Source organism: Lithobates pipiens, unplaced genomic scaffold, assembly GCF_037356315.1.
Source record: "Lithobates pipiens isolate NorthernLeopardFrog02 unplaced genomic scaffold, aLitPip1_a1.2 Scaffold_13, whole genome shotgun sequence".
Taxonomy (NCBI): Eukaryota; Metazoa; Chordata; class Amphibia; order Anura; family Ranidae; genus Lithobates; species Lithobates pipiens.
Window position 1 is genome coordinate 171912261 of NW_027507718.1, and position 15271 is coordinate 171927531.

General features: G+C 44.0%; 2 protein-coding genes across 3 annotated transcripts in view; one reads left to right on the forward strand and one right to left on the reverse strand.

Annotated features, from left to right (window-relative positions):
* The window catches only part of THOP1 (thimet oligopeptidase 1), a 130601-nt gene extending 130240 nt beyond the window's left edge, over nucleotides 1-361 (reverse strand). The window contains exon 1 of one of the 2 annotated variants that reach the window (XM_077475869.1): nucleotides 213-361. In XM_077475869.1, coding sequence (XP_077331995.1) covers nucleotides 213-225 — 13 coding nt within the window. In that variant the 5' untranslated portion in view covers nucleotides 226-361. Of the gene's footprint in view, nucleotides 1-73 lie in introns of both variants that reach the window. The other variant, XM_077475870.1, reaches the window with a different exon arrangement.
* Nucleotides 335-15271, forward strand: part of SGTA (small glutamine rich tetratricopeptide repeat co-chaperone alpha) — a 65155-nt gene continuing 50218 nt past the window's right edge. Inside the window, exons 1-2 of the mRNA XM_077475873.1 lie at nucleotides 335-487; nucleotides 9652-9786. Coding sequence (XP_077331999.1) covers nucleotides 9687-9786 — 100 coding nt within the window. The 5' untranslated portion in view covers nucleotides 335-487; nucleotides 9652-9686. The remainder of the gene's footprint in view (nucleotides 488-9651; nucleotides 9787-15271) is intronic.

Below are 15271 nucleotides of genomic sequence, written 5' to 3' on the forward strand. Positions count from 1 at the left end.
CCTGAGGAAGGAGTACATTTGGCTGCTATCTATTCCCCCCGTAAATAAAGCTAAGCTCCTATGGCAGCCTTACCTAGACGGTTGAGCAGTGAGAGCAGCAGGCGTGCAGCAGACGGAGAGAAGGCAGGTGATTGGGGACAAATGACAGAGCAGGCACATTATCCCATGGAAAGCTCTCCGCCCTCCCCCTCCCCCCTGGTCTCTTCCAATACCTGTAGGTGACATGTCCTGTGTGTCGGGGCTGGGCGGAGAATGCTCGGATAGGCTCAGCCTTGTCCCTTATGTCCTACGTACACGCTTTATTTCCGTTCTCAATGCATACACACGACTCCTTAGCTCACATGCTGTACCAGGAACATACAAACCTAACAATAAAGGGTTACACGAGGGGCACAGCTCTAAGGACACGCCACTTCCGCTTGTGTTCCGTACAACTCATTCCGCTTCCGGTTCCAGAGACTGCTCGCTTGCATGTGCCGAGTGTCCAGTGAGTGAGCTGTTGTTTTGTTCGTTGTGTCCTAGGGGAGCTTTCGGAGGGGTGGTGAGGTGACAGCGGGAGTAGGGCTGGGTGGTCAGACATGATAAGGAGGGAGACGATGGGATACACACAGGGACAGTCAGCTGAGGGAGTACTGCTTCCTGTCTACTCATCATATACAACATTATTACAGGGGAATGGCTGATCAGGGCAACTTAGCACCAGTAGCCTTCATCCTTTCATAGTGCTGGCTGTGATTGGAGCTCACCACACAGTACAACCTGATTATACAATCTCCTTCAGATCTAAAGGAGAGTCTGCCTGGCAGGACATACATTGATTGGATAGATTAGGTAGTTCCTCGTATAGATTTAAAGTTGACTGTATGGAAGGGTTGCCACCTCATCCCTTAAGACCCCTTTCACACTGGGGTGCTTTGCAGGCAATACAGCGCTAAAAATAGCGACTGCAAAGCGTCCTGAAACAGCCGCTGCTGTCTTTCCAATGTCAAAGATCCGAGGGCTTTCATACTGGAGCGGTGCGCCGGCAGGACGCTAAAAAAAGTCCTGCTAGCAACATCTTTGGAGCGGTGTGTATACCACTCCTGCCCATTTAAATCAATTGGGTAGCGCGGCTACACCACCGGCAAACCGCCTCTGCAGAGGCACTTTGCTGTGATTTTTTTTTTTTTTTTAACCCTTTCTCAGCAAATAGTGCTGCAAATCTCATGGTAAAGAGCTGCTGAAAATAGCGGCGCTTTACCGCCGACGCACCTTCCGCCCCAGTGTGAAAGGGGCCTTAAAGAGGAAGTAAACCCTGTCCCCTCTTCCACGGAGCATCCATCTTCTTCTGGGTATCGCTGCTCCGGCCACTCACAGCGTCGGTGCAGCGATGACATCACTCCCGCGCATGCGCACGGGAGCCACCACTAGCGGCATATCGCCATTAGCAGCAGCATGGCGCTGCCTGTCTTTTTGTAAATTATTATTATTATACAGGCTTTATATAGCACCAGCAATTTACGCAGCGCTTTACAATATAAAAAGGAGACAATACAGTTACAATGAAATAAGAGGATCAAGAGGGCCCTGCTCAGAAGAGCTTACAATCTACTAGGGTGAGGCAGGCGGTACAAAAGGTTGTAACTGTGGGGAATGAGCTGATGGAAGTGGTAAAAGATTAGTTGGAGACGTGATGGGCTTCCCTGAAGAGATGAGTTTTCAGGGATCGCCTGAAGGTAGCAAGAGTAGGGGATAGCCGGACAGATTGAGGTAGCGAGTTCCAGAGGATAGGAGAGGCTCTGGAGAAATCCTGGAGATGAGCATGGGAGGAGGAGACGAGAGAGCTTGAGAGTAGGAGGTCTTGAGAAGAGTGGAGAGGATGATTTGGACATAAGATTGGTGATGTAGCTCGGGGCAGAGTTGTGAATGGCTTTGTATGTTTTGGTTAGTATTTTGAATTTAATTCGCTGGGTGATTGGGAGCCAGTGTAGGGATTGGAGTAGAGGGTTGGCAGACACTGAGTGGTTGGTAAGGTGTATAAGTCTGGCAGCAGCATTCATGATAGACTGAAGAAGGGATAGCCTATGGAGAGGCAGGCCAATGAGAAGGGAGTTGCAATAGTCAAGGCGAGAGATAACAAGGGAGTGAATAAGGAGCTTGGTTTTTTCATTTGTTAAAAAGGGGCGAATTTTAGAGATGTTGCGGAGCTGAATTCTACAAACTTTTGATAACGATTGGACTTGAGGCTGAAATGACAAGTCGGTGTCTAGGGTTACACCTAGTACCCCGGTGTGAGGTGAGGGACTGATAGTTGTATTGTTGATTTTGATGGAAAAGTCATGGAGGGGGGCATGGGCGGGGGGGAATATTAATAGCTCAGTTTTAGAGAGATTTAGTTTAAGGAAGTGGTGCGACATCCATGCTGATATGTCAGTTAGCAGGTTAGTAATGCAAAAGGAGACTGAAGGATAAGTGGCATTGGAAGCTGTGGGCGGTTATCAAGTGACAAGGGAGGAGGTGTAGATAGAGAAGGGATCCAAGAACAGAGCCTTGGGGGGGGGGGGGGGGACCCCCACAGAAAGAGGCAACGGAGAGGAGGAGAGTTGTAGGTGACACTGAAGGAGCGCTGTGATAGATAGGCAGAGAATCAGGATAGTGCAGAATCTCTGAAGCCAAGGCAATGTAGTTTATTGCGGAGGAGCTTAATCTAGGCTTACCTGTAGGTCAGGGTTTGCAACCACTTTAAACCAGGGGTCTCAAACTGGCAGACCTCCAGGGGTTGTGTAACTACAAGTCCCATAATGCCTCTGCCTGTAGAGTCATGCTTGTAACTGTCAGCCTTGCAATGCCTCATGGGACTTGTAGTTCTGCAACAGCTGGAGGGTCCCCAGTTTTAGACCCTTGATTTTAAAGAGGAAGTAAACCCTGATGGGTTTACTTCCTCTTTCATTCCCTGCTAATGACGATGATGTCACTCCCGCGCATGCGCACGGGAGCCGACACACGTGGCAGCTCCGTTGTTGGAAATGCCGCGCTCAGTGCGCCTGCGTGCCGCTGTCTTCGGGGAAATATCTCCTAAACCGTATAGGTTTAGGAGCTATTTCTTGGACCTACAGGTAAGCCTTAATCTTGGCTTACCTGTAGGTCAAAGTGGTTTGTAAGGGTTTACAACCACTTTAAACCAAACGCATATGAATTGCACAGTTTCTGAGGCTAATTTGATGTAGATTAGACACCAAGTGAGTTTAATTGCCACCTTAACCACAGAACCTGTGCAATTAATGTGTTCAGTTTTAAAGGGATGAGGTGGCAACCCTATGGTCAGATTTTAATGTGTATGGTCATAAGGACATAAACCAGGCATATGCAATTAACAGACCTCCAGCTGTTGCATAACTACAAGTCCCATGAGGCATAGCAAGACTCTGACAGCTACAAGCATGACACCCAGTGGCAGAGGCATGATGGGACTTGTAGTTTTGCAACAGCTGGAGGTCCGCTAATTGCATATCCCTGACATAAAGTGTGAGGTGCTGCCCATGGAATTATTATTATACAGGATTTAAATAGCGCTAGCAGGATGCGTGGTGCTTTACAACATGAGGGCAGACAGTACGCTTACAATACAAATCAATACAGGAGGGATCGGAGGGCCCTGCTCCTTAGAGCTAACAATCTAGAAGGGCGGGTTGAGTGATACAAAAGGTAATAACTGTTGGGGGTGAGCTGATGGAGAAATGCAGCTTAGGGGGCTAAGGCTCTGTTCACATTTCAGATGCGATTTGAGTGTGATTTCAGATGCCAGTCACACAGAATTGCATGATCACTTTTTTTTTATTTATTTTTATTTTTTTTCAGTGGTGTCCGTTAACATCAATGTGACTTGGTACAGAACAATTTGAAAGGTTCCCGTACTACTATGGTGTGATTAAGGCCCATAGATTCCAATAGAAACACACAAATTGCAGGTGCATGCGATTGTAATGTGATTCCATGATGTGCTTTTTGACCCTCCTCCCAGAATTTTTGGTACCTCCATATAGTACATCTTGGAAGTATACAATCCTTTTAGGCTCTTTGTAGCTTAAAGTGGATGTCATAATGTCGAGTAGAAGATTTCCTCTCATTTGAGCCCGGTCTTGCCATTAAGAGTTAATCCAGCTCTGAGCCATCCTCCTTATTGTTCCCTGAGATAACTCTTGAGAAAAACTTTGTCAAATCCTCCCCCTTGCTGTGACTGACAGGTGATCTACATATCTGGTGCACTAGCCTAAGAGACATGTATTATTAATTCCCTCCCACTCCTTTCTTCTGCTGCTCTGCCAGAATTGGATGCTCCCCACCTGAGCATGATTTGGCATGCTGAAGTCATGTGGTTACTTTCCTGTCTTTTCACTGGATGTTAGAGATCATAGCAGAAGTTCAGTGTAAGAAATACACAGGAGAAAATGCATATTGACAAGGGGAGTGTAGAGGTGGATGGGGAGTCTACTGACATCACGACTCCACCCACCAAGCTCCAGACAACAGATCCACCCACAGAATCTGCAGTTTTTCGGCTCTCATAGCAGACAGAGGGGAGACGTTTGACAAGTAAGGATACATGCAAGAGGCATGTATATCCTTATAGATAACCCCTATGGCAGTAGTTTAGAAAGGATGACATTGGGTTTGCATCCACCTTATGGCCCCTTTCACACTTGTGCGACTTGGGACTGCAAAGTCCCATGACGAGTCATACCCCATGATTTCCAGGGAGTGCCATTCATATCTGTGTGACTTCAAAGTAGTCCCTGTACTACTTTGGTCCAACTTTGATGCGAGTTGAGGTCCATAGACCTCAAGTTTACACAGGCATTCCCTGAAATCGCATCCGCAAAATCCCTCCACTTTCTAGTCACAGCAGTGTGAAAGGGGCCTAAAGTGGTACTAAACCGCTAGGTGAGGGTTTTTTCTCTGACCTGCAGGCTAATATGATAATGTGTTAGTATGCATCGCATACTAGCACATTGTGACACTTGCCTGAAAAAAGCGATGTCACTGCTGGTGGCCGTTTCAATCCTCACCCATCTTCCTTCAGGGTCCTTAGATTCCGGCTGTGTGACTGGCCAGAGCCGCAATGACATCACTCCATGACGTAATAGGGTGCATGTACAGTAAATATCTCCCATATGGTGCATGTTTAGGAGATATTTACAGTACCTATAGGTAAGCCTTATTATAGGCTTACATATAGGTACAGTCAGAGATGGGAGTATACTCCCACTTTAAAGTGGAACTTTATGCTAACCAATTAAAATGCATTAAAATTGCTTACCTGCCTATCCACCTATGTACAGTGAGCCATGCACGTGTAGCTCATTTTAAAGATTCGGCGATGTCAAATCTGACTGAACTCCCGCACGTGCCCAGTAGTGACGTCATCCCACCCGGCCAATGTCGACAGTGGAGACCTGGAAGCCAGCCCAAAGATGTCAGCGGCTGGGCAGGGAGCTCGAGGATTCCACATTGCCAAAGCTGAGGTGAGTAAGACCCCTTTGGTGCAAGGGCTAATCAAAGTAGCCTTTTACCATGTCATCAGCTGTGTCCACTCACAGTTGATAACATGTAAACAGTGCTGTGTCTGGGACTAAAAGAGTGCTGATAACCGGCAGGTCTGTCAGCACGTTGTTTACACTGATAATCGGGGCACTGATCGTCCCTGTTCTGATTATTACTGCAGCTCTTAGTGCCCATCAATGCAGCCTTATTAGCTCACATCAGTGAAGAAATTTTAAAGCAAAAACAAAGAATAACTTTTTTTATTTCATTTGTTTTAGCAAAAAAAAAACACCCAATGGTGATTAAATTCCACCAAAAGAGAGCTAAAAATGTCATTCCAAGTGTGACAGCGCAAGAAAGCATAAAATGTCCTTGCCAGGAAAGGGGTAAAAGTGCCCTGTATCAAAAAGGTTAAGGCAAAGATGAACCATCTTCTCCTTTGCAGCCAGAGAAGCTGCCATCTTACCTTCTGTTCTGCTGGGGGGGCAGTAAAACCTTGCAGTTAAGCTGCCTTTTATCCCTCCACATCAGCTGGAAAGACCGCAACCAGGGGTGCACACATGCTGCAACAGGAAATATACACCTTGTCGCACTTAGCGCAGTGCTCCAGCATTTAAGAGGTTAAGGCTAGGTTCACGCATATGCGAATTGTACTGCATCCAATTTACAGAACATTTGAAAATATGTTCTTTTCAATGGGTCTGGTTCACATATGTGTGTTGCAGCCGCAGTCCGCATTGCACAATAAAGTGTGCGTTTTCTAGGCAGGGCAATGCGAATTGCAGGCACATGATCTTCAATGAGAACCGCATCTGATTTGCAGATGTGTTCCGTTCTGAGCAGGAATTCTCTCAACCTCCTTCCTCCCCATTGCGGATCAGCTGAGCAGGGAGAGCTCAGCTGATCCGCAATGGGGAGGAGCCGATGAATTAATCATATTTTTATCTTTGCAGGGGAACCAAAGCTGCATTTTGCACCGCACGTGTGTGAACACAGCCTAAAACGGGCGGTGAGAAGGCAATACGCCTCTTCACCACCTGTCAAATGCTTTCTAAAGAGTGATCTAATTGCAGATTGCTCTTTAGAGAGCAAAACAAATGTAAATTAGTCCAGGATGGGGCCTTAAAAACATAGCTCAGTCATTTTTTTTAATTTACTGTTCTTTTGAGAACTAAAAGTCCATCTGTCACAGTGGCAGAGATCTTTTTTGCATGAATGATGTGTCTGTACAGGGAGAGCCCTGCACAGCTGTGTCAATTTCAAAAGTGACAGCTGCTGTGGATGAGTAACCCCTGCACACAGTCAATGGGGGGGCACCCTAAATATGAATGTAACATGTTGCTAAAGGAGGAGTTAGTCATGAAGTGCCTGTAACAATGTAACAAGCACATGTTACTTAGAATGAATACACTTTTGAAAAATATCTGACGCTGGGATCTTTGTCCCATATGGCTATTTCTAAATAATTTCACACGTTTTCTCTTTGGTTTCTATTAGAAAACAGTGAATCCTGGAAGTTGTTACTGTTCTGAAAGCAATTCAATTGCAGAAATTTTTCAGTTTTTAAAAAACATTGAAAATTATTTACTAAAGATGTTGTGAAAGTTCACACGCGAAAAATCAGTTAAGATTCAATTTTATTATACAATTGTGTACCGGTAAAATGAATGAACAAAAACGTACTTGTCATGTGATCTTTTTTATGTGAGCATTCTCCGCTCCCTAAGGCTAACCATACCCATGGGCTAAATAAAAGAAATCGCTTCCCCTATCCATGCTAAACACAAATGGACGAATCTCCCCTGCTAGCTATTGTATGCTGACAGCCAGCACCCATGGCTGCCTGAATATCCGAACAGTTCCTTTTGTAGGATGTAGTACAACTTGGATGCTCCTTTTGAAGTGGTTTGCATGTTCCATGGGGCCAAAATTGTACTGGAATTACACCAAAGTAGTACAGGAATCTTTTCCAAAAATCACACCTTGCTGCGTGTGAACGGGCACCGTTGAAAACAATGTGATTTCCATTGTCGTGTGATTCTGTAAGAGTCGCGTTCGATTCGCATCTGAAATCGCACTAGTATGAATGGAGTCTGAATGTGACCTCATTCAACATTACCACTTCATCCAGTGCTACACAGCAAAATGCCACCAGTGTAAGGGTAAAAACTCATTCTGACAGTTGGTTTTATTTATTAGATTTTATTTAAATAGTACATTTTGAGGAAAGGGTTTACCTTGCTAACTCTTAGCGCACAAGCGGCAGCAGAAAACTTGTTTAACCACTAGAGATCCTCGCTATAGCCGAATGTTGGCTACAGCGCGGACCTCCTTTGCCGGGATGACGTCTATTGACGTCGTCCCATGCACGAGCGGCCTGCGCGGCGCGCTCTGTGATCACTCCTAAAGCGCCCCGCCCATTGAAATCCCTGGGGCAGTGCTTTGCGGGCTGTTTTAACCTTTTTTCAGCCACTAGCGGGGGTTAAAATAGCACCGCTAAAATGATGGTAAAGCAGCGCTTTACTGCCGACGCCTCGGTGTGAAAGCACCCAAGGTGTTCTCCTGCTGACCCCAATACCACTAAGGCTACTTTCACACTGGGGGGGTGCCGGCGTTGGCAGTAAAGTGGCACTCATTTTAGCGGCACTTTACCGCTGTTATAGCAGCACTTTGGCGCTGCTTTTTGGGAGTCTTTTCAATCACTTTGGAAGCGGTGCCCATTCATTCCAATGGGCAGGGGCAGTATGGGAGTAGAGCTGCACGATTAATCGTTAAAAAAATAATTCTCGATTTCACACTCTGGCGTTTTTCAGGCACTTTAGCTTAAAAAGCGCCTGAAAGAAGCCGCAACTGCAAAACTGCAAGGGAAAGCCCGAGTGCTTTGGCAGAGTGTGTGTAAAAAAAAAAAAAAAAAAAAAAAAAAAAAATCCTGCAAGCAGCTTCTTTGCGCTTTTGGAGCAGTGAATACACCGCTCCTAAAGCACCCCTTCCTATTGAAATCAATAGGAAGCGCCTGAAAAGCGTTTTTGGCACTTGTGGGCGCTTTTAACCCTTTCTTTGGCCAATAGCAGGAGTTAAAAGTGCCCCACTAGCACTCGAAAAAACGTTGGTAAAGCAAAGCTAGTTTAAGCGGCGCTTTATGAGCATTTTTCTGCAAGCACTCGGGCTTTCACACTTGAGTGGCATGAGGCAGTTTCCAGGCGCTATTTTTAGCGTTAAAATGCCTGAAAACTGCCTCAGTGTGAAAGGGGTCTAAACCTAGGTTCACTCTGACAGCAGGAATGAAATTGTGCGATTCAGCTGAACTCTCTTGATTTCATTCCCGCAGGTCAGTCCCGACTTCGGGGGGCGGTGATTTCAGAGACATCTGTACGGGTTGCTGCACAGATGTCTATGGAAATCGCACCCCAAATGAAGTCACCAAAAGTAGTACAGAAACTACGTCAAATCGCTCCAATGTGAACCAGGGCTAAAGGACAAAGTAATGACTTGAAGGATGGCAGGTGGAAGCAATGAGTGCTGCAGGGGACACAGGAGGAGAACTCTTCCTAATTAGACCCCTTTCACACAGGATGGATCTGTAATGAAAAATAGGATTTTCCTCCGTCTGCAGAATCGGACCATAGCGGAGACTGATGATATCGGATGTCTGTGGGTATTCATCTGCTGACACCCGCTATCCCATAGAAATGCACGTATGTCCGTATTTCATCCGCAAACTGATTGAAATACGGACATACGGTCCACATGTGTGAAAGGGGCCTTAAACTTCCCAAAGCAAGTCTTCTTTTTTTAATAGAGCTGCACAGGTGGACAGAGAAGTACTGTATACAGGCAGTACCCAGCTTACAAACAAGATGGGTTCTTTAGGTTTTTTCTTATAGCGGAGCTCCACCCAAAAGGGAAAGCGCCGCTTGTTTCCACTATGCTATTATTTAGCCCAAAGCTATTCTTTTGCATATTTTATGTAAAATTTCTATAGCCCAAATCACACTGAAACTCGTGCCACTGCTTTTTTTTTTTTTTTTTTTTTTTTTTTTTTCCCTACTGTATTGTCTAGCTGTGACATTTCAGACTTTGTAAGATGATGGTTTGCATTAGTATCCTAACAGCTGTTTAATACATTTGTAGAGGTGGCTCTTGTGCATTGAAGATTTGTAAAAATAATGGCGGACAAGAAACGATTGGCATTTTCGATCATCCAGTATTTACAAGACCAGTTGCAAAATGGAGAACTTTCCTCTGATGCCCAAGAAAGTCTTGAAGGTTTGTCTGTTTCTCAGTTTTTGTTTTTGTTTTTGTGGACCGTGTTTGTTATTGAATAGATTGCATGTTGTAACTATTTGTAGTATTTTGACACATTGGGGATGACTAAGGCCCCTTTCACACGGGGCGGATCAGTAAAGATCCGCCCCGTGATGATCCGCTCGCTCAGCGGGGATCGCTCCATTGTCCCCGCTGAGCCGGCGGAGGACAGGGCGGTCTCCGCACACTGTGCAGGGACCGCCCTGTCAGCTCTCCGCTCTCCTCTATGGGGATCGGACGAGCACGGACCGTGTGTCCGTGTTCATCCGATCCGCTCTGCAGACGGACAGAAAAATAGGATTTTCCTCCGTCTGCAGAATCGGACATTTGCGGAGGCGGACAATAGCGGGTGTCTGCGGATGCTCATCCGCAGACACCCGCTATCCCATAGGGATGAATGGATGTCCGTATTTCATCCGCAAACGGATGGATGAAATACGGACACATCATCCGCATGTGTGAAAGGGGCCTTACTAAAACTGGTGCACACACAATCTGGTGTAGCTGTGCATGGTAACCAATTGGTTTCTCCATCTTATTCAATTAAGCTTTAACAATAAGCCCCCTTTCACGCCTTGGCAACTTGTCGCACCCTATTGTCAGCAGTGGTACTGATCAAATGACTTTGCAGTGCTGCATTGATTTTAAAAAGTAGTTCGTGCACTATTTTTGGCGACTTCAGGCGACTTGCATAAACAACTGTGCATGAAGTCACACAGATGTCTTCCACGTCGTACCTGAAGTTGTACTGAAATTGCACGATTTCAAAGCTGCATTTAATGTGAATGAGGGCTAAAACTTAGAAGCTGATTGGTTTCTATACAGAGCGGTAGCAGATTGTGTGTGTGCATGAGTTTTAGTAAACCTCCCCCATTGCAACACTATTTTGACACACTATGACCAGAGAAAGCACAAGGTTTGCTAAAAGATACAATTGTAGCAGACAGCCAGTGATTCATTTACCGCCAGGTTCTGAAGAGCGGTGTGAGCTTCTAGACTTTAGAAATGTAATGGTAAATTTTAGAAGCCCTCAGAATATTTCTTTTAATGTGCTATTCATTCAGTCTTGAAAATATTTTGGATTTACAATTTTCAGTTTTGTGTTTTTCTTCTTAGCCCTCATTTACACCTAAGCTGAGCGTTTTTCAGACGTTTTTGTGCGTGTATACAAGGTCAGACATTTATTTTTGATTGGTTGAATGGAAAGAAAGCAGTATAATCTGTGACAGCCTATGTGTACTGACATCATGTAGTATATAGGCATACTTGGTCCTGCAAACATAGAGGCTTACTGTGGCTGTGTGGAAGGGTATGACTGCCAATCTGGGTACACCTGCTTTCCCAACGTCCTTTGCCTACTGCTCCTCTTTAGATTGCTTATCTCAAGGATCATAAAGATTAGGGTATGCCCACGCCTCACATATAAATCCCTCTGCATTCAGCATAGCAAGGCTTTGTACCTCCCTTGTGCGGTGAGTGTATAGAGATGTGAACAGCCATTATAGAAAAAAAAAAAATAGCATTTTTGATGTCATGGGGAGGAGAATGCATGAAAATGTGCAATAAAATACTCAGGTGTGAATGGGGGCTTAAATTGGAGTATTTTATGCTACACCTGGCTATCTTATGACAAATTTTCAAGCTTACATTATTGCTAGGGAACTCGTTCCATCCCTGCATTACAGGGCATTAATAATTTATGACAATCGCTCAACTGAAGAAAATATATTAACGTACTTTATTGTACTTTGATTTTATTAAAAGCCCATTAAGCACCTTATGGGTATATGAAGTTCTACTTAAAATACTAGAGCTATATTACAATTAATGTGTCTCTTGGTTTGAATAAAGATGTACCCAGATGCAGTTTTGGATGTGGACTTCTATACTTTACTGGTTTGCCTGTCTATCAATGTCGTCCTATTCAAACTAGCCAACAAGCCAGTTTTAAACCACTGCTGTGATAGAAACTGACTGCAATAGGAAGATATGTTATTTTCTTTGTTTTTTTTTTTTTTTTTTGTTTCGGTAAGAGTGGGAAGAATTTGAATCCTTCAGTTTATGGCTTTTTCGTTTTGGATGCTTACCTGCAGTATCTGTCCTGGTAACAGTTTTTGTTCATTCCTACACAAAAGGCAAAAAACTTTTCTATCCATTCAGAAACTGAATGAAAAAAAAATCCCAGGTATAGCCCTTGCCTCTAGCAGGCTTTCTCAGTGACTACACTCCCTTCAACATACAAATACAGAAGTAAGTGTAATGAGACTTTAAATACATTTTAAAAAAAATCTATCGATCTTATATTCATTTAATCTCATGTTAAAAACAATTTCACAAGGACTTCAGTTCTACCACTCATGTTCCACTGGAGAAGTAACAGATGTATAATTTGGTAATCCTAGAGATGTGTAGGTCGACATGACTCGCAGAATCCCTTCAACATACAGAACTAGTTTGGTGTATTTTGGTATCAACTATTAAACTTCACTTCTCTCCTACATGATCTTCTGGCAGCAGTTGTTGGCAGTGTCACACAGGGCCCCCAGATGCTAGATTCACTGCAGCAGCAGACTTCATAGTGTGTGCGTCTTTGGGTGCCTCTCTACCAGGAAGTTGGTGGTATTCCCACTATGGTGTGGGAACTGTGCTGGAAGGTAATCCTTGCAGCACTTCTCTACTCCTGCATTTACACTTCTATCCACATCTGAGGACATAGCAGACTGAGATTCCTGGTGACCACATGCTTTCTGTAAGTGCTAACTAGGATAGCTTCCCAGCGCGGAAAAGGAGGTACTGATCAGTCCTGATTAGCTCCTGTCCCTTTGTATCTGCAGGAACTCATGTCTAGGATCTTACCCTCAGCATTAGTGCAATGGTCTCTAATGTCAACACCTGATTTTTTTTATTTTTTTTCCCCCACACTGTTCTCCCTTGACTCTGGCAGCCTGTCTAAGAATGAAGGACAGTTTGTTGTTGGTGGACCTCTACAGACTATTTTTCATGATTTTGATCATGGTATGGGTAAGTCCCGCTTATGTTTTCACAGTTAGGTCCTGTATTTGAGGGTTTTCTGCCCCATCACCTAAAGTACTAGAGAGGCCTCAGGCATCCATCATGACCATAGCGGTCTTAAAGACGATCCTCTTCCCCCAACAACGGATCCTCTGTTAAGTCTGATCCAGAGTGAGTTGTCTCAAGGGAGTCCTCAGAGACCTCAGCCACTGCATGCATCTGACGTAAACTACTTATCCTTGCTTACTAAAGGGGAATTTTTTTGAAGCATAGATCTTTTCATTGCACAGAAGTTGAAAGTCAGGTCTAAGCTTTTCACCATTCAGTAATCAACCACCTCTGATGGCGTTTTCTGTCCCAAAATGCTTTGATAACTTTTGCTAATTTTCTGAGGAATTGGTGAAGATGTGGCTAGTGGCACCATTGGTGATCCCACCTGTGTGTTGCCTTAACAAAGTGTTATGCCAGTTGCCAATTCTGAATATTTTAAGAAACCAGTGGACAAATGGAGACCTTGGCCAAACAAGTTCTTTTTAGCTAGTTGGGCTTTTAGACCAGTTTTTCCAGTACATGGATGCGCCAGGCTATGGAAGAGCAAGCAAGATTCCATATCAGTAACTTTAATCCAAAGGGCTCACCTTAATACTTGATATAGCAGGTTGGTTCTGGTGGCCAAGTACATATGTGATGCCTCCCTGAACAGAGTGATGATTGCCCATATCAATGCTATGACTGCAATAATGAAAAGTCTCGCAGCTCAATTGTTGATCTCTGGGCAAAACTTCTAAAGCAGTGTACACACGATCAAATTTTCCAACAGGAATTGTGTGATGGCAGGCTGTTGGCGGAAAATCCAACCATTTGTATGCTCCATTGGACAATTGACATGGCAAATTATGAAATCTCGAAATGCTTCGCACATTCTCTTCTTCTTTAATGGGATAATAATGAAGCTGCTTTGCTGGTGATACTGAGTTATTGCAAACACATTTTCAAAGGGTTCCCCCCCCCCCCCCAGTGGTTTAATTTTTTTTTTGGGGGGGGGGGGGGCAAGTTACAACACCATTATCCTGTTTTTTTGTTTTTTTTTAAGATCAAAGATGCAACTATGTTGGTGTCCCTTGTTAATTTTACATTGTATTTTTTTTAAATGTAACTGCCTATTCCCAAACTGTCATTTGAAGTAAAACACATAGCCAAGTAGTATTCTCCAATTTTTTGATTGTGCGTTAAAAAATAAAGCAAATAAAATTAGACATGCTATCTGCCCATAGAACTTAACCAAAAAGTGCATTGTATACATCCAAAAATATAGAACATATAACTAAACTAAACTAAACAAATCATTATTATTTAAACAAAAAATAAAAGCCTTATGCATGTGTCCTGCTTAATATAGGGGGTCAACAATGTCAAACGTTGGTGAAAGCAGGGGTCCGTCATCGAGAGATAATTCCTAAAATTATCTGGATTATTTTCCTGGAGCTTCCACAGCAAAGACATATGACATAATTGGTCACAATTAATAAAGCAACCAATTTTTGGTCCAATAAATCCTCCTCCTGTTCTTGGATTGGACTTGGGTCAAAGCAATAACTCGCAATAAGGCCAATAATAAATAACATGTTATCTCCTCTGATGCTGCAACATGGCTGGTTGACGAACCGCCGTTCAGAAACTAACTGAAAAGTGTGACTCAACACTCGCCAATCTTCTACTAACACTGTGACAGATTCACCGGGGACAGAGAATTTTGGAGAGGACTGAATGCCAGCCTCTGGCATTTGGGGGAACCATGCTCTTTGTGAGATGTATGCTTGGGGAACCCTGAGGTGGTTTCACTTTGGATTCAGGTCCATGTCACCCCAAGACACAGTTTGTATATGTATATGCCATATTAGCAATAGTGACTGAATCATACTGTTGGGACACAAACTGTTAGATGCTAATATCATCAACTCCAGCCACCTGTCTGTTTTCTTCTATAATGTAAAGTCTAGTCTGGCTTGACAGAGTTTTTCACCTATTGTTTGTTAATTAACATGCTAATTATATAGTTGTCTGCTATGTGTTTACTAGGGGGGAGTATCCAGGAGCCAGCCCTACCTCGTTATCTAACCCCTTTTAAAAGTGTATAAAAAGACTGTATTCTGGGTCTAATAAAGAGTCCATGTCAGCAGCTAAACAAGTCTTGTCTTGTGCTTGAGAGCGGTTGGAATATCTGATATCTATATTCAGAATGGGAGGAAGTGGTATATGACAAAAGCACTCAAGCAGAGTGTAGGGACGTTTCGTCACAAACACGAAATTGGCAGAAGGAGCACAAAGGGTGGCGTCTGACCATTGAACTTGCTCTTTTTCGAGTCCTAGTACATCACTATGTTTGTGTTTTTTTGTTGGCTGATAATTGTATGCAAGACAAAATCCAGGCACG